The sequence below is a fragment of the Strongylocentrotus purpuratus genome, unplaced genomic scaffold, assembly GCF_000002235.5.
Source record: "Strongylocentrotus purpuratus isolate Spur 01 unplaced genomic scaffold, Spur_5.0 spur5_scaffold_18, whole genome shotgun sequence".
Taxonomy (NCBI): Eukaryota; Metazoa; Echinodermata; class Echinoidea; order Camarodonta; family Strongylocentrotidae; genus Strongylocentrotus; species Strongylocentrotus purpuratus.
Window position 1 is genome coordinate 30,034,790 of NW_022145603.1, and position 24,640 is coordinate 30,059,429.

The 24,640-nt window shown below is 37.9% G+C and overlaps 1 protein-coding gene and 1 long non-coding RNA gene across 2 annotated transcripts; both read right to left on the reverse strand.

The window, feature by feature from the left end:
• Nucleotides 1-449: 449 nt before the first annotated feature.
• Nucleotides 450-3,855, reverse strand: LOC105441911. The gene is made up of 3 exons (XR_972231.2): nucleotides 3,605-3,855; nucleotides 2,448-2,589; nucleotides 450-1,405 (listed from the first exon to the last, which is right to left on the reverse strand). It is a non-coding gene; the product is annotated as an uncharacterized LOC105441911 (long non-coding RNA).
• Nucleotides 3,856-4,249: 394 nt separating this feature from the next.
• On the reverse strand, nucleotides 4,250-8,176 carry LOC105441914. The gene is made up of 5 exons (XM_030988912.1): nucleotides 7,951-8,176; nucleotides 7,187-7,258; nucleotides 5,776-6,023; nucleotides 5,242-5,323; nucleotides 4,250-4,380 (listed from the first exon to the last, which is right to left on the reverse strand). The coding sequence occupies exons 1-5, from the start codon at nucleotides 8,099-8,101 to the stop codon at nucleotides 4,250-4,252; spliced, it is 684 nt and encodes a 227-aa protein (XP_030844772.1). The 5' UTR covers nucleotides 8,102-8,176.
• Nucleotides 8,177-24,640: the final 16,464 nt, after the last annotated feature.

The following is a 24,640-nucleotide window of genomic DNA, read 5'->3' on the forward strand; positions in this document are numbered from 1 at the left end:
TTTTTTTTTTGGGGGGGGGGGGGTTTATTTTTGTATTTACTGCACTCTCGACACAAAAGCGTTTGCCCTTGAAAAATTTCGCCTCCTGTAATCTTTTTTCACTGTATATTTTCGAACATAATGGAATAGAGAGAATACATATATTAATACTAATATTATCATTAGTCCTAATAATGATGATAATGAGAACATATTTACTAATGATAATAATAATAACAACAAAAAAGGGATTAAAAAGGGAAGGGGAATGACACCTCTATCATCATCATCATCCCAAAAGTATAAGAGTTAGGGTACACTAATAGCTATATAACATGAATAATAACAATAATTACATTTATAGGGCGCTTAATACGGGAGTTTCTGAGCGCAGAAGTAAAACTTTCTAACTCAGTATAATTATTCAACATGTTCAATAGCTTAAAAGCAAAAATAAAATAAAAAGTTACTAATACAATACAATTAAGTTGACTGGAATTAACTACTTGTGTGCGCCTCCAGTATAATTTAACTGATTATCTTGTTGTAATTTCTTCCTCCATACCTCAATGCAAGTTTCATATACTATATACATGTAGAATGAAATACGAAACATGGAGAGGTAAATCCATTTTAGAGGTGAGGATGGAGGTGAGGAGGGAGTGTGTTCCACAGTTCAGGACCAAAACTTGAAAGCGATCGCCTTCCCATAGAGTGCCGTGAACTTGGAATGTAAACAACTTGGGTGTGAGCAGCTGGAGCGGAGTCACCGTGCGGAGTACGTGCCTGAAGGATGGGTGAGATGTAAGTCGCGCCTTACGAGCGCTACATGTCTGACCTCTGAGTTCTGAAGGAGTTTTTAGTGGCGTTGCAGCTGGTAGTCAGGAATATTGTATCGGAAGCGAATTTAAAAGCCTAAGCGGGAAAATATAAGGGAATGAACAAGCCCAAGGTTTCAGTAGCCTTACACGTCAAGTCAGCAGGGAGTTGAGACAAAATCTTCGGATGTGTGAAGGGTTGCAGAGTTGGAATCTAAAGGCTATACATGACTGTGTGGGATATATTATGATTTAGAGTTCGAATCGATGACAACACCGGCATTTATTTGCAGGCCAGGGGTGATCTGAGCATCACAAACTATGTAATGAAGCTTTCCGGGATGTTCTTCAGCATGAACTTTGAGCCTATAAAATCATGAAATCAGATTTCCCTCAATTGAGCTTTAGATTACAACCGAATATTCCGCTTCCTTCGAAGTTACGGCGTGTTTACGTGCAGCATCGTCCGCCATGTTTTCGTAGATATCCTCCGTTACCATGACTACTTGATTGTCTCTGGTCTTCATGTTGACATACTCTGCCTCCATGGTCCCTCTCTTCATTCGGGGCGTTGAATATTCATTCTCGATCTCGCCTTGCTGGTCGTTCTTAAAGATATAAAATGATAGTAATATCCAATATTTAGAGGCGTTAAATTAAAACCAATACACAAACATACCAAAGAAAAAATAAAAAGCTTACAAAGAATAATAAGCCTAAATAGAACCATTAATAACAACATTATTAAATCAAATTATTTATATCACGGAAAGGGGGGGGGGGGGGGGGTAATGACCTTTTAAAAACAGAGACGAGTTCTTATTTTGAGTTACTGATGAAAAGTGCGACGTCGTTCCACATTTTCGATACAGCCACTATAAAACGTCTTTCAGTTGATGAGAGTTTGCGTTTGGGAATGATCAATTTAGTTCTGTCAATTGCAGAGCAACGATTATTATATCATCAAGGTTTTTATTGAAATAGTCAGATGCCAAACAAGACAGATTATTTAGAATTCTGAAGAAATACACCATGCAAGCAGACATTACAAAGAATGTATTGATAAAGAGGTAACCCGTGGATCTTCTAACCGAAGATGAGTATGTCCTGGGGGTGTTTCACAACGACTAAGACCGACTTTTAAAGCTTATCTGCCGTAGTTTACAGGAGGGATTAGACTGCCCTGCAAGGCCACTGGACAGGTGGTTATCTCATCAACTCAGCTCTCAGTTAACATAAGAAAAAGAGGATCATGGGGGACCAATGGTCACCGATTAGGCATTGTTTGTTATATAGAGGGCGCAAGTAGCTACAAGTAGTGCAGTGGGCCTTTAAGTTGAACTTAATTATGGCAGGCCATTATAGTGCCACAATTTATCTAATTATTTACTGGCATTGGTCTCTCAAGGGACGTACGTACAAATCATGGTCTCAAATCTACAGAATTTACATTTTTTTTTATCATTCACTATTAAAGGGAAAAATATTATCTAAATACCATGATTGACAGACCAATTATGAGAGCAACCAGTGGCATGAATGGCCTGCCATAGTCAATTGCAACTTAAAGTCGATCTTAGTCTTTGTGAAACACCCTCCTGGATTCTTGGTCAAATCTTATTTTTAGCGGCTCGAATCTGGACATTTTACCTCCATGTTCATGCGCAAGGTGTCACAGCCAGAGGCTTCGGGGAAAGCCACAATCGTAGTCTTGTACCCAGGAGGTGGTGCTTCTCCATCAGCAATCTTCTCGAGACCAGAACCATAGTTTGGGTCTTGTTTCGGCTTGCACCTAAGGAGAGAGGCAATAAGTAAGGAGAAGAATCTCTGTCAGACACCATGGTCGGGTAGGCTTATTTTCACTAACTGAATTGTTTCACCAGTATACTGTTTTTAAATAATGATAGACAGTCTGGTTTTTAATTAATTAAACATATTTGTGGCTTACACCCAGTAAATAAGATTGATTGATCGATCTGTATTGAAAAACAAGTCAGAAAAAATCTCGGAACCAGCGGGACTTGAACCTGCATCTACTGCTTGCCTAGTCCAGATTCAGTCCGTTCGTTCTTTTTATCCCCCACACACAGCGCGGTCTCTCCACTGATCGCGCAATCCCCAAATTTTCGTCCACAGAGATGAGAGAAAAAACGAAAAAAAACACCCCTTTATAAAAAATATCTCCGGGTGAAATGTCAAATACACCCCTTTTTTCACAATTCTCGGACCGGACTTCGTTGCACGAAAAGTATCCCTTTACCGGACAGTCACGATGAACTAGAACAAATACATAAGCTCTCCTGATTCATTCTGACTCATTAATATTCATTAGTCCGCAATAGGACAATACATTTTTCTGACTTGTTTTTCAATACAAATCGATCAATCGATCTTATTTACTGGGTGTAAGCCACAAATATGTTTAAATAATTGAAATTTCTCCCAGGAAGCATTACATTTATAAAAGTTTGGTTTTTGTCAGAGAGTTTATCTGGCTGTATATTCTTTTCTTCCTCCAACACAGCTGTTGTAACTCGCCTTTAGCATGTTGATCTATGACGCGACCTTTTTAAAAATGGAGCATTAATCCTCTCGCATAAAAGCTTATAACTTTTTTTAAAACGAAGGATGATCCTCTTGCACATAAACTAAAAAATGCCTTTTTGACGTTCGCTTGAAATATCTTAATTACTACCACGCACTGATGATTGATTGAAAGTGAATTCCCAACCGCTTATGCAGTCTATACTTGACATTAATCAACATTTAAAGGACTATTTATAACCTTAGAATGTAACCATACTCACTTGCATCTATAAACGAGAATGATGATGATAGACACTACCACTACTGTTGCTGCAACTCCACCGCCTATAGCTGCATATGGAGCTGTGTGTAAAACAAGTATCTAATTTCGTTACCATTTACCCAAATGGACAAACATATATTAGGAAAGCAATAAATACATGACTTCATTGTGTCCAGCGATGGAGGTAGATCATGTATAAAATATGGCACACGTATATTCCGACTCTTCTTCTTCTTCCACATCTTATTTTCCTTGTGCGCCTTGGAATATAGGTTTAAATAAACGGCAATATAAAAACCATCATCATTATTATGCTCAGTACATTTACCTTTCCTTACTTTTTACTTTATTATATGAAATACCCGGAGGTATTCATTATAACCCAATTAAAAACGTCTAGTTGCGATAGTGTACATAACGTGATTAACAAATAATAATTTATAATCACATAATTATGCTTGCTACTTCGTGTCAAATGAAAGGTTATTTATTATTATTCTTATCATATTGTATTGCATACCGCTGGCCAATGTAAGCTTCGAGAATAACGAAATTGATTTGACTTTAAGTGAGTGAAGAATCCTACATCTTCTTTCTAGACACATGTAAGCAAAGCGAGGGAGAATAGTCAGATAATTATATACTAATAACGAAAATGACATTTACATTCTAAGGAAGTGGTTGAATTACCTGTGTAGCTAGTAGGGGTGTGTGCTTTGAACAGGAAGTTAGTGCTGGTTGATTCAGTAGAGGGTTGTTTTGTTACAAGCGGATCTGTGTATTTTGAAAAGGAAGTACTTTGAATAAGATCGCAATGACTATTTAAAGAAATGAACCTGAAACGATTTTACTAAAGCCCACCTTATATTATATGACCTGACTATGATCCCATATTTTATTAATTGCAGTAAAATTTCGTGCAAACATTCAAACACGTAAAATTGGAATGATCGAGTATCTGAATAGTCATATGAAAATAAAATGTAACTTCCGAGGGACTTAATGCTTCATCGGAGGAAAGGTGGCTAATCTTGATTTTGTATTCTGTTTTGTTTTTCTCTAGAGCGCTTAGGGACATGTTTTAATACTATGTGTTATGCGCTATACGAGGACGGTTAATTATTATTATTATTATTAAATCGGCTCACAGTCGTAGTGACGTCACCAATATAGCGATTATATGTATTTGAAGCCGGATTGGCTGTGAATCTTAGTAGAAAAATGAAATGCACTAACATTCCTGTTGTTAGCATTATTAATATTATTCACAAATTAGATCAGGAAAATGATGTATATAATTGTAATTTCCTAGAAAATTTATCGCAGGAGGATCGTGAAGTGTGCGATGGGCGTCATATTGACATGGTCGTGCGAACACGACATTAATATAGTACGTAATCCGGACAGGGTTTCAAAAGGCAATACAAAATGGAAATGACATTGCACTTTAGTTTATTTCTTGAAAGTATTTGCTATCGTGTTAGAATCACATCTCTATTATAATGTATTTTAAAGGGGTTTTATTAATTCAGTCATTCATTTGAGATTTATAACAATATGGATATTTTGTAGATCAAACCTTATGGCATTACGTACACCTATACTACTAGAGTATTGTCTCTTTCAACAACTTACCTACATATGGTGTTTCATATATTTGAATGCTGTCTACTATAATCAAAGGAGGTACACTGCCCCTTCTGACAATAAATGTAATCTGCAATATAAATGAAGAGGGAGATACAATATGCCTTCTCTTTTAACGAAAATCTCTTGTTAGACAGTGCTAAGTGATCTTCAATATATTCCCAAACGGATTTTTAAAATAAATCTAAGAGAAAAATCCAAAACACATGCATGTATAGTATAATATAAAGACCTATAAGGTTAGCTATTTTTAATGCCTGACAATACAACAAGTGTTATAACAGTTATGCAACTTTTTTACCGCTTTTTTAGATCCATGCAATCTATAAAAACACAACTATGATATATTGTACAATACAAATAATAATTAACTTGGTCCACAATAAGATCATGTTTAAATCTTAGTTAGGCCTTTCAATAAACAAAATACAAAAATGAGATCTATCTTGTGTCAGCATGCTTGAAACATGCTTGAAGGTACAATATCAAAGAATACTAGAAATCATTCCTTGCATTACAAACCTCAACGTCCATTTTGCTTGCACATGAGTAAGGGACGACTTCAGTAACGGTCGTTGAACTCCCCATACCATCAGTTGTAAATGCATGTTCACTTGCTTCCCTGCAGACCTTGACCGACATAGATGAATCAGAACCCCCAAAGACGTATACAAACGATACATTCCCTCGAGGTAATGTGAAAGTGTGCGGGATGGAGAATATGAACATGTCACCCGAACTGCTTGTAGACACATTCGCCTTTAGAGCCCCTGTTTATAGTTTGTAGAAAAAGAGTTGAAATACAAATAGGCCCCTGTATCCATTCGACAAGAAAATACAATATTATTAGTTTTTTAATAATCGCGATTTTGTTCAATGTAGTTAAACACAATAATATCAATGTGGTCCTATTTAATACTGATCTTATCGAGGACCCTTTAAATTATCATTGACGCAGCATTGTATTTACACCTGGGTAGAGAGGGACAAATGTATGCGAAACACCTTGTCCAAGGATGTAAGCACTAAGCACTAAGCACTAACCGAACCAAGGACCTCTCGTATGAAGGTGCTGCCGGGTCATTTTTTTTTTTTTTTTTTTTATAAAGACAGCTTTTTTTTTGTTCGTCACTGGTAACAGAAATGTATTAAAATAAAACCAAATAAATTATTTAAACATATTTGTGGCTCATACTGCTTTCAAACTGGCTTCTATCGGGGTCACACCGATGAAAATACTGATTGAGTTTTCCTTATGTAAACAAATGTGAAACCGCCGTTTTCTCCCTGTCGCTTTCATACTGCCGGTGAAATTCACTCGCTGTGGCGAGCCCTTGCCGGAAGTAAAGAATTATTACGTAATTATTAAGCCCGCGATCCATCTAGCTAGCATGCAGCATGGTCAACCATATACTGCGACCTTTGACCATTTTAATCGCTGTTTTAATCGCCTTTTTCTCCCGAACGCTTTCATACTGGCCGTTTCATCGGTGTCACACCGCTAGAATGAGAATTTCTCCTGCTCTTGAGCAGGAGAATTTAATCGCCTATTTCTCTTCTTTTCATCGGCTATTTAATCACCTTTTCTCCTTTGTTGCTTTCATACTGGCCGTCTCATCGGATACGTCCGGATGCATCCGATGAAAATCAGGCCAGTTAGAAAAGGATATTACAACCAATAAATAAGATCGATTGATCGAGCTGTAATTGAAATACAAGTCAGAAAAATCTTGGAACCAGCGGAATTTGGAGCTGCCTCAAATATATCTAAATAATTGAAATTTCTTCCAGGAAGTATTACATTTATGAAACGAGATTCAATACATATATTACATATTTTCTTCCGTACTCTTTATTTGTGAAGGCTGAATAGTCAACAGAAAATGTGTTTTAGGAAGAGACAAGACGTTTCAGTTGAATGTCTACCACGTACCATTGTAGATTGTCCAGCTCCCTTCCTCGTCAATGATTCCACAATTGTCCTCTTCAAAGTCACATGACCAATCTAATATCATCAAATGGAGTCAGGAAAAAGATTTAATTTTAATAGGTAAAACCAGAGATCCGTAGTAAAACACACATGTACGCAATATATGCTTAGATAAATATCGAAGAACCATTACAAGCTACATGCAAAAAGGCAGATTTCAAACCAACAAATTCAGTTTCGCGGCCCTACTCATAGTTTAGCTCACGGTTTATGAACCCGGCGGCACACACTTACAGCCTATAAGACCGACAATTGTGCTCTCACGGCCATTTATGAAAATGTAATCCTGCTTCACGAGACCGAAAGCCCACGAGATCGACAGCTCGAGAGAGTGGCTTGAGGGCCTGGCAATCTTTTTAAGGATTCATGAGACCTACCATATATACACTGGTGGTCTCGTGGACGGTCGGCCTAATCGGCTGGTCGTTAATGAATATCGATATCGAAATTGAAACAAACTGTAATTGTACTTACTATAAATAAAAGAGTGGGATAGTTAAAGGCACAAGTTTAGTATTCTTTCTTTTTAGAATTCATTGGGGAATTAATTATTACCGTTGCAAAAACACTGAATAGGTAAAAACAAATGTAGGTTTATCGGTTTCATTGAAAGACAAAGTTGAGTTCTAATTTAGGTTAATAAACAAACTTATGAACTATGTCTGAGCATCAACAGGGTGCAAATAATTATCAGTGAAATAATTTACCTGGACCAACAGCCAAACAAACTCCTGTGTATATTATCGCGAAGATAGTTATCCGTTTGTAAAGTTCCATGATGACTCGTTTTGGGCACTCAAAATGATGGATAACGACGGACATACAATGCACAGATCGTTGTTGTACAGCAGAGCACATAATAACTTATCTTCGCCTTCATAATCATGTCGGACTGAATTTGTCATAGTGCAAATATTTGCTCCTGCTTTTATGTAATTTTTTTTTTCATTTCCCGTCGTTCTTCCGTCTGTTCATGTTTGTTGGCTTACTCCACAAATCATGGAGTGGCAGTAAGTTCATGATGGTTTTGTTTTATACTTAAGAAGTCGCTAATGATTGGCATTCACCCAACCGGAAAGTGATCCTCTGGTTTTTATTGACATGCGATTCCGGAATTTCCTCCTTTTTGAGAAAAAAAAAATCCATTTCCTTATGCTCAGGAATACATTGAAACAAAATGGGATTTAATAAACAAAAGTACGTGTTGGATAATTTCACTGGGAGGGTAAAATGCTACTTCCATGTTTTAAGAGTTAGATTTTTAGACAATGTTATTAATAATATAAAAATCACCATACACATAGGTATTCTCTGCCTTGTCGAACTCTTGGATTAATATTATTGAATATCAATCATCCAACCTTTCCCCTATCCGGACACATACCTCCTGGACATCCAACCCCCCGATAACCAACCCCAGTCAACTACTCGGTATGGTTTTTTTCTCCATCGTTGTGCCACCTGACTAAAAAGGTAGGATTCTTCACTCAGTTTTTTTAATATTTTTTTTAGCAGATGTTTCTGCATTTATTGATAAATCAAATTAAAAAACATTCATATAACAATAGTATATAATATAATTGATTTACATAAAGAGTGACAACTTGAATACACATAAATAAAAACGCATAATTAAAAGCTTGAAAGTATGGAGGTAAGTAAAACAAAAATAATCAAGATAAATGCAGAGGCCAACTATCATAAGCAAGACTGTTTTTGATCAAATTCCTGCTAGCTTTGAAAGCTCATTCACGATTATTTCATTTTGAAAAGTAAAATCATTGGCCCCCAGTCCCCCTCGATCGATTAGAGCTCACCTGAATTTTTTTTTGGGGGTGGTACATTAGCAGAGTTCCGGATTTTTATTTTTAGGGGGTCTCCAAGGTAGGAAAAGCCAGCGAAAAGCCGGTGAAAGGGGCTTCAGAAATGTTGGCAGTCCTGAGATAGGGGGGGGGGGGTGCTTTCAAAGGGAAGTAACGAGCATACGCGTACCACTGAGTGGGGGGAGCCGGGCATCTACTGTACATGATTGCACTTTTTAAGCGCTGGCGCACTTTACGTCTGGGCTATTATAATACCTTGCAAAATAACGAAAAATTATTCTGAAGTTTATGAAGTGCTTGTTCGCGCACGTCGCGCAACTACTCTTAATGATCGTGACATACTGTATACGTGTAGGCTATACAGTTATACATACATAAACAAAATAACTAATTTCTCATGCATTATGCTGAAATTGAAACAGTCACATTTTTTCCTTCTTCCTTTTTTTCTCTCTCATATTGCTCCGTTTAGTGTCATTTCACAACGCCCCCTATCGTCAGAGCATGGTCAGAGTCAGCAGCCTAACATGTTAGCCTATGGACGTTTTTTTTTTTTTAAATCGTTAAAAATTCATCTTTTGTTTAAACGAAAAGCACATCCACCCCGACGTACGTTATCACTAGCTCTTTCATTGGAGCCCTCATGTCTCATTGACTTTTGAAAGTTCACCCACCGTAATTTTTCAAAATAGGTTGCAAGCTCGTCATTGCCTGTAATACACATGTGAAACAAGTCTAACTTTGGACTCAGTTTGCCAAGCGATTTGAAGATTATAGGTCGAGCACACGAAACATAAAAAGCATGAATTATCATAGATAACTTCTGCCTATTTCATTATGTCCATTTCATCCAACCCCCCAACGTAATTTTTCAATTTAGTAAAAGCAAACATTTAGCCGAGGTAAGCAAAAACATGAATATTCATGACACACCATGGACTTTTTGGTTAATAACAGAGGGGTGCAATCGGTCATCACGTCAAACTCCCCTAGTTGCCACCAAGTATTTCATAATAATTATATAGTCTGGTATGTTTCTTTTACTCACTCATGAATTATTAAATATCAATGATGGTTTAAAGAAATGTAAAAGAAATTTTATTTGATATTTATTTAGCAAAGCAATCTCACATACGAAATTACTATCAAGTGTCGTCTGCTACGCCGATTGTCGCCTGCTTCGTTAAAGGCACATATTTATCGTTTGGACTGTAAGGTATACCAGGGAGATTTGTATTTTCCTGCAGTACAACGTATAGTAGGAAAATGTTGTATATGCGGATCCTTTTAATGATTACGCAATGGAAGAGGCGAGGCGGTATGGTTTGAATAACTTAGGCAGGTGAAAGTTCTTGTATTGAGAAGGAAAGGAATGTTCAGGAAGGCATAGAGAGCTTTGCACCTACATCAGTACGAGAATACACCCGACGGCGCGGTGGCCTGTACTTATAGCGCGCGAACACATCATACCCAATGGCATACACCCGGTACCCTGCAACACAGTGGAACATTCTAAGAAATTAAAACATGATCTACATAATGGACCTCTTGAATCATCTGAGAAGTAACTTACCCTATTCTGATTATTACAGATAACAATGGCTGCTTTTCCATCCAAAAATAAAACTAGTTTGCAATTAAAAATTGTCGATTTCTCGATAATTTCACAAAATATATTTGCCGCCGCATTCAATATGACGTCATTGACAGCGGATTGGCTAGTTTGGTAGTGATGTCGAACGAGCTTTGTTTGTGCTGCAGTGATCGAGCGAGCGAAAATGAGACAATCGGAGCAATATGATTTTTTTTGTAATCTCAGGGGGGGGGGGATATTTGTACTGGCCATCCCCCCTCCTTTAAGCGAGGGGGGATGCATACCCCCCCCCCCCGGGATTTACGCCCCTGCCATATTGTAACCTTTCATAAAAGTGCGTTTAGTATCAATATATGCCTATCAATAAGGAAGTGTAGTGTAATATAGGAGGGAGATTTCGGTATCGCATGTCATATAACACAAGAGAATCACTTTCCAGTTGATGAACCACTCAGGGAAAAAACAAAACCATTCACGGGACTACTACGATTCCATGCATTGTGGAGTAAGCCATCATACACGAACAGACAAAAGAACGACAGAAAATGAAACAATCATTATACATAAAGACAAGAGCAAATATTTGCACTGTATTACAAAATTCAGTCCGATATGATTATGAAGGCGAAGATAATTTATTGTGTGCGCTGCTGTACAACAAAAATCTGTGCATTGTATGTCCATCGTTATCTATCATTTTGAGTGCCGAAAAAAAAGACATCATGGAGCTTTACAAACGGATAACTATCTTCGTGATAATATGCACAGGAGTTTGTTTGGCTGTTGATCCAGGTAAATTATTTCACTGATATTATTATTGAAGCTCAGACATAATTCATAATTTTGTTGGTTAACCTAAATCAGAACTCAACCTTGTCTTTCAATGAAACCGATGAACATATTATGTTTTTACCTATTCAGTGTTTTTTCAACGGTAATGATTAATTGATTAATGCATTCTAAAAAGAAAAATAGTAAACTTGTGCTTTAAACTCTCCCACACTTTTATTTACCGAAACAGTAAGTACAATTACAATTTGTTTCAATCTAGATACAAATATTGCTACAGTTTAATCCTATTAACCGAAACATTCACTAACGACCAGCCGACTAGGCCGACAGTCCAAGAGACCACCAGTGTGTATATTGTAGATCTCATGAAAGCTTGAAAAGATTGCGAGGCCCACATGCCACTCTCTCGAGCTGTCGATCTCGTGGGCTTTCGGTCTCGTGAAGCAATATTACATTTTCATAAATGCCAGCGAGAGCAAAACTGTCGGTCTCGTTGACTGTCAGTAATGTGTGCCGCCGGGTTCATAAACCGTGAACTAAACTATGAGTAGGGCCGCAAAACTAAATTTGTTGGTTTGAAATCTGCCTTACAAGTGCATGTAGCCTTTAATGCTTCTCCGATATTTGTTGAAGCATATATTGCGTACATGTGTGTTTAACCATGGATCTCTGGCTGTTAATACATATTATTGCTTTAATCTTTTTCCTGACTCCATTTAATATTTTTAGATTGGTCATGTGACTTTGAAGAGGACAAATGTGGAATCATTGAGACAGAAGGGAGCTGGACAATCGACAGAGGTACGTGGTAGACATTATCTGCAACGTCTTTGCCTCTTCCGAAAACACATCTTCTGTTGACTATTCAGCATTTACAAACGGAGATTATGGAACCAAATACGTAACAATGATATATATTACATTAAGAGGACCGTTGGCTTGGAATGACGAGCAAAAAGCAGCTGTCTCTATGAAAGAAAAATGACCCGGCAGCACTTTCATATGAGAGGTCCTTGGTTCGGTTAGTGCTTAGTGCTTACCACTGGCGTACTGGTGGGGGAGCTAGGGGGGCGCCAGCCCCCCCCCCCCAAATAAAATTGAACCATGACTTATTTTCAATTCCATATACAAGTGATGTATAAATGTTCGTGATATCACATGATTTTCAACAAAATGCTCGTTTCTCCATTTGAGTTGCAAACTGACACATTCCCAAATGGCCAGGAATTAAGAGCATATGTTTTTTTTATAGTCACTAAGGGGCCGTGGCCCTAACAGTAACACTAGTAAAAAAAAATCCTTTCCAGAAGCAACTGTAACACTGCACATGTACCGTTAAAGGTACTATGTCCCTTTTGCAGCCAACCTCAAATGCTGTAGAACTTTGCAGGAATTATGAATATGTCATGTATGTCCTATCTGTGAAATTTAAACGTTAGCAGTGTCCTCATATTCAAATTATGCAAGGAAAACCGTATACTTGCTAGACTTCAATGTCAGACAGTATTGAGTGACTGACTGGCTTTTTTTTCTTATTTGGTAATAACATACATGAAAAGAGTTGTAAAGGGTACATGAGCATTTGTCTACATCAATAACCCACTTCTTGTGATGGCCAAGATTAAACTGATTCAATCTTTGCGCAGCATAAAACGTATGACCATTCGGTACAATTGTCTGAAAATCAAGACTATTACTTTTGGGCTCTATAGCCCTAAAGTCGATTTGACAACTAATGGTCGTTATTTTCCCACTTGAAGACATTTTCAAGCCCCACCTTTTTTAGGGAAGTTCTAAATTAGTATTATCTTTCAAATGCAGTTGGAATTTAACTTTTTCATTTTTTTGGCCTGCAAATGGGACATAGTCCCTTTAAGGGGCCCAGTGGGGAAATTGAATTCAGACAAGATTAAGAGTATAGTGAACGGTACAGCGAATCGTCTTCTTTCTCTAATAATTTAATGAAACGGCAAAGCTTCCGCGCTTCGGGGGGGGGGGGGGGAACTGAATTCAGACTAGGGTTAAGAGTCGAGAACGGTACAACGAATCGTCTTCCTTCTTTAATAATTTAATGAAGTGTCAAAGCTTCCGCGCTTTGCGCGGGAGGGTTAGGGTTAGGGTTAGGGGGGAACTGAATTCAGACAAGGATTAAGAGTCGGAACCGGTACAATGAATCGTCTTCTTTCTCTTATAATTTAATGAAATGTCAAAGCTTCCGGGCTTCGCGCGGGAGGGGGAACTGAATTTAGACAAAAACACGATACAACGAATCGTCTTCTTTCTCTAATAATTTAATGAAATGCCAAAGCTTCCGCGCTTAGCGCGGGAGGGGGGAAACTGAATTCAGACAAGAACACGATACAACGAATCGTCTTCTTTCTCTGATTTTTTAATGAAAGGTGAAAGCTTCCGCGCTTTGCGCGGGATGGGCGAATATGAATTCAGACAAGGATTAAGAGTAATAGTTTAATAAAACGTCAGAGTTTCCGTGCTTCGCGCGATAAGGGCGAAAATGAATTCAGACTAGGATTAAGAGTCGAGAACGGTACAACGAATCGTCTTCCTTCTTTAATGAAGTGTCAAAGCTTCCGCGCTTCGCGCGGGAGGGGGGTGGAAACTGAATTCAGACAAGAACACGATACAACAAATCGTCTTCTTTCTCTGATTATTTAATGAAACGTGAAAGCTTCCGCGCTTCGCGCGGGATGGGCGAATATGAAATCAGCCAAGGATTAAGAGTAATATTTTAATAAAACGTCAGAGTTTCCGCGCTTCGCGCGACATGGGCGAAAATGAATTCAGACAAGGATTAAGAGTCGGAACCGGTACACTGAATCGTCTTCTTTCTCTAATAATTTAATGAAGTGTCAAAGCTTCCGGGCTTCGCGCGAGATGGTCTAAAATGAATTCAGACAATCATTAAGAGTTATTTTGTATTGAAACGTCCAAACTGCCGCGCTTCCCGCTGGAGGAGTTGGGGGGGGGGAACTGGATCCAAACAAGAATTAAGAGTCGAGGACGGTACAACGGATCGTCTTCTTTCTCTAATAATTTAATGAAATGTCAAAGTTTCCGCGCTTCGCGCGGGAGGGGGAAGACTGAAAAATAACTTAGTTACTGGCACCGGGTTTATAGGGTTAAATTTATAAACCTTTGGACATTGGCAAATTTGTCGGTAATTGGTTGCTCGTTTTGTCTGTAATCGGTGGCATCTATCCCCTCCCCACTCCCCACTGACAAAGATCTAGCGACGCCCCTGATAACGACACAGTTTATACACTCGACCACACTTTGCGAAACGTTCAGCGGGGCCTGCATGTTAGTGTAGGGTGCTGCGGATTTTTTTTTTTTGTCAGCCCCCCCAAACGTTTTTGCTCATTACGCCACTGACTTCCTGCATGCATGTATATCGTGCAAGTATCGTGCAATTTTTTAGTGCAATCTAAAAGATTTCTAATTGTAGTCAACATGGGCAGTTAAGTACGTTGACACGCATGATCAGTCGGCGTTCGTCGTGTTCTCGTCCACTCATTCTAAAAGTCCCTAGTAACTCAAAATAAGAACTCGTTTTTGTTTTTAAAAGGTCATTACCCCCCCCCCCTTTCCGTGATATAAATATTTTGATATAATTATGTTCTTATTAATGGTTCTATTAGGCTTATTTTATTATTCTTTGTAAGCTTTTTATTTTTGCTTTGGTATTTTTGTGTATTGGTTTTAATTTAATGCCTCTAAATATTGGATATTACTATCATTTTATATATTTAAGAACGACCAACAAGGCGAGATCGAGAAAGAATATTTAACGCCCCGAATAAAGAGAGGGACCATGGAGGCAGAGTATGTCGACATGTGAAATTTATGTTCGTTATCGAACGCATACCTCCGCGAACAGCTGCATTACGTAATCTTTTGTTATATGCATTCTCGTTATTCGAGATTCGAGCTTACACGCTCATTCTCGGTTATGCAGTCAGAGCTCTATTACCCTCCCATCCCAAAATAACTTCCCTTTTTAAAACTATCGCGTATATCATATTAAAGAAGCAAATGCATAGCATTTATTTACACCGGTCATTATTTGTGTCATGATCGTGATCGTCAAAAGTTGTCGCCCTTTTATGCGACCACGCTATTTTTGTCGGATTTGCTGTTTTGTTTCTTTTTTATATCTTCCATTTGGCAGAAGAATGGAGCAAGCTGTCCTCCCCACTCCAGGACCCATCATTACAAGCCTTGGCAGTCTATGATCTTCCTTCACTCCTGATGACTGCCAAGGCATCTTCAACCACCAAGCAATATCTTCATTCTTGGAAAAGAAGGGAGGGGCAACTGCAGCTTTAAACGCCTATGTCTCACCTTTCCTGATTTCAAGGCACGGACGATGGTAGTCAACAAAGGCCAGGAACGTTTATTTACAACCCGACGCCAAGTCTGACCTCATACCTTCACAGAGCCTCGGAATTTGAATCACTATCGTTCATATTTGACTATCTAGCAATTATCTTCGTAGTATGTTGCCAACAATTTCATTATTTTACATGTATGTTTACATGACACCTACAAAACTCTTATCCAAAATACTTGTAGGTGCACGGTTTTTCATAAACAAGGAACAGGGAGTGCGCCCTCGTTCAGTTCCCTTGGTCGCAACCACGTTTCCTCCAAAAAATAACAAATACATTGGGGGTTGTTCGTGGCCTCCGTAAACTAGTGTCCAACACTAGCTAGGCACTGGACGCCTTGTTTTCCATTTTCGCTAGGTTTATCCTTTAAAAAAAAAATATATATAGATAAATCGCACGATTAGCTTCCACCTAACAAAATTGATGTATATATTTCGTGCGCATGTAATGCTTTCCGTAGGCGCCTAAATACAGCCTACCTGTTTTTTTGTTTTTTGTTTTTTTGTTTTTTTTATAAAAAGAATGTCACTTAAAAGTACATATTCAAACGTGTCTCATGTTTACTGTTTACATTACACGTCGTGTTATTATCCATCAAATTGAAAGAAGAATTTGTAAAAAGAAGAAGTGTAAACAAAAATAAAGAAGAGTCAAGAGCCAGTACTGCTCCGTACCAATCTGTTCACCAATATCCTGTTTCAAACTTGTCATTTATTTTGTATTAAGGTAGATATAGAATATAAATTAACTTTCTTACGGAACGTAGTGGAGAAAGAAAGAAGACCATAGACAACCAAGAAGTCATGGTAACGGAGGATATCTACGAAAACAGGGCGGACGATGCTGCAGGTAAACACGCCGTAACTTCGAAGGAAGCAGAATATTCGGTTGTAATCTAAAGCTCAAAGGAGGGAAATCTGAGTTCATGATTTTATAGGCTCAAAGGTCATGCTGAACAAGATCCCGGAAAGCTTCATTACAGTTTGTGATGCTCAGATCAGCTCTGCAAAATAATAAATGCCGGAACCTTGATGTTCTCATCGATTCGAACATGACTCTAAATCATAATATATCCAACACATAATAGATTCCAACTCTGCAACTCTTCGCACATCCGAAGATTGTTTTTGTCTTACCTCCCTGCTGACCTGACGCGTAAGGCTACTGAAACCTTGGACTTGGTCATTCCCTTATTTCTTCCCACTTAGACTTTTAAATTCTCTTCTGATACATCTGATAACAATTTCATAGACTCAGTAGCTAGAATAGATTGTAGCTCTCACTATAGGCACCACTCACATCTCACCCATCATTCAGGCACTGCGCACTGGCTTCCTGTCCGCCAGCGTATCATCTTCAAAGTCATTCTTCTCGTCTATCAAGCTCTTCACTGCACTGCACCCTCATACATACAAGACCCAGTACACGAACCACCACGGCGACTCCGCTCTAGCTGCTCACACCCAAGTTATTTACATCCCAAGTTTACGGCACTCTTGGGCCGTGAAGGCGACCACTTTTAAGTTCTGGCCCTGAACTGTGGAACTCACTCCATCCTCACCTCCATCCTCACCTCCGAAATGGATTTACCTCTCCATGTTCCGTATATCATTTTACATGTATATAGTAAATGCTTAATTCTGAAACTTGCATTGAGGTATGGAAGAAGAAATTACAACAAGATAATCAGTTACATTATACTGGAGGCGCACACAAGTAGTTATTTCCAATCAATTTAATTGTATTGTATTAGTAAAAAAATATTGTTTTGCTTTTAACCTATTGAACATGTTGAATAATTATACTGAGTTACACAATACTACTTGTGCGCTTAGAAACGCCCGTATTCATAATGATAATAATAATAGTGTAAAATTATAGAGCGCACACACCTTCCAGGGACGCTCATGGCGCTAGCTCAGCAACAGTTCTCTTTGATACAAGTAAAGTAAATAATTTTGCAATATTTATATAATTATTATTATTATTATTGTTATATAGCTATTACTGTTACCTAACTTTTATACTTTTGTGATGATGATGATGATGATGATAGGGGTGCCATTCCCATTACCTTTTTTCTTCCTTTTCTTTTGTTGCTATAATTATTATCATTAGTAATTATGTTCTCATTATCATTATTATTAGGACTAATAATAATATTAGTATTAGCATTAGTATTAATATATTTATTCTTTCTATTCCATACGGTTCGAAAATATACAGTGAAAATAGATTACAGGCGGCGACATTTTTAAAGAGCAAACGCTATTGTGTCGAGAGTGCCGTAAACTATCAACAAACCCCCAAAACAAAAAACAAATAGCCAATACATTTTAAATTTAAAAAGTTATTATGGGCATGAAATGAATAAAAGAAAAAGCATTAGTTGATAAATACACTGATAAATAAATGCACACTTTTGATATTGTGTAATTTCACTTAAAGTTAACAATATGAAATCAGAATGGAATTGTTATACACTGTACTTAGAATTTGTGCGGATTACTCGATTAGATATAACATTAAGTTTAGTAAGACTTGTATGATATGTATTCTAACTACCAAAATAAAGTACAATATGAAGAATATGGTAGGATCAACGAATAGTGCAACCTTCTTCAAATGTATTTTTGTACATTGCATAAATCTTCATATCATGCATGAACATTATAATGACGTGTTAAAACACGTTAAATAGAACGTGGCTCTATTTCTCGTAGAGAAGATTTTTGTATCTGAATATGGTATGACTGTATTTCATAGTTCATACATTATTGGTTGAGGGAAAAGAACATGAGTGTATTTTAGGCTGATGTCGAATATTACATTTTTAATCAGATTCACAGATATTTCGTTGTTTCATTGACTGGTATGTATGCGGCTGTGAAAAGTATGAATGTTCTTTGATGAGAGTTATAAGAGAATGTTTTGGTAAAGGGAATAATACTCTTGTCATAATCAGATACCAGTTTGCTCTGTTTAAACTTAGACAACATTTACAATTTCTCTCTTTCCGAAGAATACAATTCGAGATAGCGCCATCATGTGTTACAAGAAACAAAAAATGATAGCTCAGAACTTCAGGCCTGGTTTGAAGGCGTATATAATAATGGAGTGACCTTTGAGCAGGGATATATCCCTGCTTTGAGTGAGGAGGTCTAGTCTCTATACACTTTAAAAAAAAATTAAATCAGTCATTAACACGGAGTATTGATAACTATCGGAGCAATTTATACCGAAATTCCAGTACTCACGTTATCATGTTTAACATTTTATTTAAAGACAGAGAGAGAGAGAGAGAGAAAGAGAAGAAGAAAACAAAAGAGAAAGAGAAAAAAGGGAGAGAGAGAGATAGATGAAAGAAAAGACAGAGATAGAGAGAAAAAAGAAAGAGAGACAGAGAGAATGAGAGAGAGAATGAGAGAGAAAGAGAGAGAGAGGATAACAAGAAAGAGAGGAAGAGGGAACAAAAGGCAGGTGAGAGCATAATACAGGATTAAAAAAAATAGAAAGGGGAAAACCAACTTTGTCTCCAAAATTAAGGTTAACAGAAAAAGCAATTTTGAAGTTTGAAGTTTTTTTTTTTTTTTTTTATATATACAGGCGTATAAGCGTAGATTTCACATTTAAGAAATTAAAGATTTTAAATGAAGTAAAATGAACGGAAAATAGGTAATACACAGTTTATAAAAATATAGATGTGACAGGCAAAGTAAAACAATGTAAAATGTGGGGAGCCTTAATAAAAAGCATAGCTTGTATGCGAATAGACTCCCCTACTGAGTATTACAAAACACAATTTTGTAGGTCTGAATTTAAAAGGTATTATAGGAGGCGAAAACGGAGTAGTATAGTATGAGATTCTAGAAACGTACAAGGAGAGTGAATTTGAGAAGAAAAGAAAAATAGAATAAGGAAATATTATAATAATGATAAGTATGAGATTGTGAAGAAGGGAAGGAAGAAGAAGAAGAGGAGGAAGACGAAAAAGAAGTGGAAGAAGAAGAGGCAGAAGAAAAAGGAGAAGTAGAAGAAGAAGAAGAAGAAGAAGAAGAAGAAGAAGAAGAAGAAGAAGAAGAAGAAGAAGAAGATTGATGAATTCAATGGCATTGTAATAAAATAAAAGTCTGTATAACTACCTGTACGATCCAGCGCGGCATCAACATTAATATTATACATACTTACTCAAAAGGAAACACCTGAGCTTTCGTTGAAAACAATTAATGGAGGGGCTTTCATCTAGTTCGTTAATCAGGATGTGAAATTGAATGTGGAACTATTTATCGTAGAAAAGCTTCATGTATCTTAATTTTCAGTTTTGTGGTATTTGAATATAATTTGCAATTCACAGTTTATACATTATTGGATGAGGGAAGAGAACATGAATGTATTTTAGGCTGATGTCGAATATTAAATGTTTAATCAGACTCACAGGTATTTCGTCCTTTCAAAGACTGGTATGTATGCAGCTGTGAACAAGTATGCATTTTTATTGATGAAAGTTATGAGAGAATATTTTGGTAAAGGGAAGAGTACTCTTATTATAGCCAGACATCAGTTTGCTCAGTTACTAACAAAGAGTTCACTATCTCTCTCTTTCCTAGGACTACCATTCGAGACAGCGCCATCTCGTGTTTTAAGAATTCCATACCTTTTTGTTTAAATCAGTCATTAAGACAGAGTATTGATAATTATCGGAGCAATTTATACTGAAAATCCAGGACTCACGTTATCATCTTTTAAATTCCCTTTTGAGACAGAGACAGAGAGGGAGAGAGAAAATAGGAGAGAGTGAGAAAGAGGGGGAAGGAGAGAGAGAGAGAGAGAAAGCGGGGGGAGGAGAAGAGAGAGTGTGAGAAAAAAAAAGATAGCTAGAGAGAGAGAGAGAGAGAGAAAGGATAAAATGAAAGAGAGGAAGAGGGAACGAAAGAAAGGAGGTCATACCAAGATGAAGAGAAAAATAACAAAGGGGAGAAAAGGCAGAACAAGAAGAAGAAGAATATTTTTGATTATAGTGATAGCAATGATTTAGAAAATGTCCAAAAGATTTCTAAAAACTGACATTGTCTCTAAAATCATGGTAGAAAAAGAAAAAAGAAAAGAAAAGCAATTTGTCAAAAACTGACCTAATGTTAACCGAAAGATACGCAGTCTGTATAAATATAACATTTCTATTCTAACTGATATACATCCAAATTTGCAATGAATACAATTATTGATGTTTTACAGATAGTAATACTTATAGGCACATTTTATATAGCGTTTAAAGGGGGAAGTCCACCGTGATATTAATTCATTTTTTAATTAAAAAAGAGAGGAACAAATTAGTCAAAGTTTGAGCAATATCCACTGTAATAAAATATGCGAGTTCCTCTTCAATTGGGTTTGTAAGGAAGAATTCATAAACTTTCATTTCTTAGTGATTTTTGACGGAATATATCTATGTTCATATAGGGGGCGTTTCACAAATCATGTCACCAGTGACAAATGACAGCTTGTGTTATAAGATACTGAAATCCTTGCTTCCGATTAGCTATCAGCAGATTTGTCACTGATTTTAGTCATTTTTCCTGGAAAAAAGGCTTTGTGAAACGAGCCCCAGGTGTCGTATAAAAACTAAATTGCAATAATGGGTAAATATATGATTAACAATTTTCTTAAGGGAAGATATGAATTTTTGAAGTAGATTTAAGACAGGCAAGTAGAAAGGGGACTGTTACAAATATGTCAAAGAGTTGATTGATCGCACTTTGAAATTAATAACTTTCATAATCTTAATCGGTTTTTGCTCAAACTTTCACCAACCTGTTTTTCTTATTTGTCTGCTTCTCTTAAGACCGACTCAATATCAGGGTGGACACCCCCTGCTCTTCGTTTCTATGCGCTTCATTATCACCCCGGTCTTTGGAGTAATTTCCTAATCCGCATATGATAGTGCACATGCTGCACTCCCTGGGGAGTATTCCGATGAGGTGCTATTTTACAAGGGCGCATAATGCCAATCCTACCATATTTAAAGGGAGTTTAGCTTGGCGAATACTGGTTAACGCCATCTGTGACTTCTTTCGGACAACTGCACGTAAACGAATGGACTTGATCAACGGTAGTCAGTGAATTATTTTCTACATGGTCAGCGCGCGCTAGCGTTCGCGAAACTGACCGAAGTTTTACTCACGCTCCGGTTTCGCGTATGTTGCACGCACGTGATTGCTGCGTCGCGTCGTCTGTATTCGTATATACCCGTTTACTCCCGAGTCAGGCCGGGGGAAGACCCGTAGTCTCGTCACGCTACACTTCCTTTAACATGTACACTCTCACGGATACCTATATGATACCTGGGTGAAAAGTGGCAAATGTAATGTCTTGCCAAGAACAGTAGTGCCGTGGCGGGTCTCGAACCTCGAACGATGTGATCCAAAGTCCGTTGACGGATCCATGAGACCAGGACAAAGAGGCATATAAGAACGTGGAATCAATGCTCACCCAGATATGAAGCGGTTAACAGCAATGTGTTTTTTAACGATGAAGTAACGTGTAATACACTTTTCTTATCAATCAGAGGTCAGTGAATACGCGAAGGACCTTTCTTAAAGGGATCCGGTAACTTAGTCTCAGATTCTGAAACAAAATCCTAGATTTAGCTCATGCTGCAATGATAATTATAAACCTTTAGGTCAGTCAGGAACCCCATGACTTTTTACAAGCCGATCGCCTGTCTGATTATCAATATATTAATGATTGGAAATCGAAACCAAACTTTGCGTTTTCCAAACGGTTTTCATAACGAGTATGGTAAAACCGTTCACTCAAAGATTTTTACTTTTTTTTGAGGCACTTCTTGGTCGTTTTGAAGCGCGATTTGTTTAGGACTTCAATATTACACCATATCACAGACACTGATCACATATAAGGCCGTGCATCTCAGATTTAACATGGTTAAACGATGCCATTAAGCGCAGTTGCCATTCGTGGAAATCGAAAGAAGAAAAAAAAAACGCTCAAAACACGACACAAGAAAGAAAATAAACACACCGTGGTTTTTACCACTTCATAAATAATCATCTGAACAAGCCCTTCCGAATGATTCTGGATTCAATGACAATCCAAAAATGGACGTCTAAAACCTCATTTTATTTTCAAGGAACTGGAGGCGCCCATTGTTACGTCACTCATTACTGTCAGTTTCTGATCAATGATACGAAATGTCAAGTTTTTGCCGCGAAAATACGCGCGCATTCCTCCGCCTTGAATCAAAAGCTCAGGGGAATCAGTATTTAGGAGAAAACACTGAAAAATCGATTTAATTATGATATGAGTCGCTTGCTTGCTCGCGCTATCTGTTCCTCACACATCGCTTCACGATTCAATTGCCTCGCCGCGGCGAGCCGTATCTACGGGGCGGGTACGCGGCAAATGGCCGTATGTAATCCGACCTAAAAGCACTCTAAATTCTGTGCAAATAACATCATTGCAATCCCACTAAAAGCTCTCTATCCTACCATTAGCACCCTGTCTTTTCTTAGCATCGTGTTGGGTCAATAAAAGAAGTAAACCTGGAGCTGGGTTTGAGCAATCACATATAAAGAAGAGGGAATCCTTGAACGATTGAAACATAGGGGGAAGGGGGGCTGAGAGCATTGGGGTAGCCAAGGGGCTCTGATCGAGGAACCCATGGCCCATTCATCATTAACAAAAGAAAGGAAGAGAAAGGTTCATTAACGTAAATTAGCGGTCAATACCTTAAAGGAACCCTCACTCCAAAGAATAAGTGTAGGTATTCTGAAGAATGAGATGTATTCCTGCCCTTTGATGTACAATATTCCTTACGAAAATGTACGAGGGATGTATAAATGAAGATATTTTTGGCATGCTGTGATGCATTATGACATGGGCGCAGCTATTTTCTTGAAAATGTGACGTACCAGTTGAAGATATACATGTATCATGCACTTTCCAAATAGAGAGCGAAACCTTTACTTTTCGATGAGGAAAAATCATAGCTGAGAAGATAGAAATTATATGTGGTGAAAAATAGATAAAAGGGGAACATTTGTAACCAATTCGTTAAAAAAAAAACTAGAACATAGCAGCTGGCAAATCTATTTCATTTATGAGAAACCTTCACCCAGAAGAGCACCAACCTTCTTAAGCAATTTGCGTTCTGGTAATTGGAGTGCAAAGGGTAATCGCAGGTGAATGAAATGCTTCATCACCAAACACGCCTGGGAACGAAGCATCCATAAATGTGAAAACATTTAGTTGATAAACGACTTCACACAGTACTCAAGAAAATAGCGATGCCCATTTCGTGCAGAGAAACTGTACATTAGCCTAGCTTTATGCCTCTCTCATACACTTTGGCGGGGAATCTTGTAGATTAATGGGCAAGAATATTATAAATCTCTGAGAATAAGTAAAGTTATTGATTGGGGTGAGGTGCCCTTTACCCATACCTCTATTTTTCCCGAGTGTTTGGAGGGACTTTGTAATTTGTGTGTCACCACCCCCTATTTACCCCCCCCCCCCCCCCCCCCCATCTTGTTCAACAAATATGATTACGCCAGGTGTGAAGAGTGAAAATGGCCGGGGATGAATTCAGGGAGAAGGACATGGCTTTTAATGCTGGGGTGGAGGTGAGGGGTCGGGAAGGGCAGAGGCAGAGGCGGCGATCCGGGGAGGGGGAAGAGGGCACAGTGCACCCACACATTTCCAGTTACTCCCAAAGTGTCCCTTTTTATATAGGACAAGTGCCCCTTTTCCTATGACAACGCTCCTTTTA

Coding starts and splice junctions, on each gene's coding strand:
- LOC105441914 (XM_030988912.1), bottom strand. CDS start 8,101: ATGTGCTCTGCTGTACAACAACGATCTGTGCATTGTATGTCCGTCGTT. Junction 7,259..7,950: donor TTGTTTGGCTGTTGGTCCAG/GTAAATTATTTC, acceptor TGATGATATTAG/ATTGGTCATGTGACTTTGAA. Junction 5,324..5,775: donor CAAGCAAAATGGACGTTGAG/GTTTGTAATGCA, acceptor TTTATATTGCAG/ATTACATTTATTGTCAGAAG.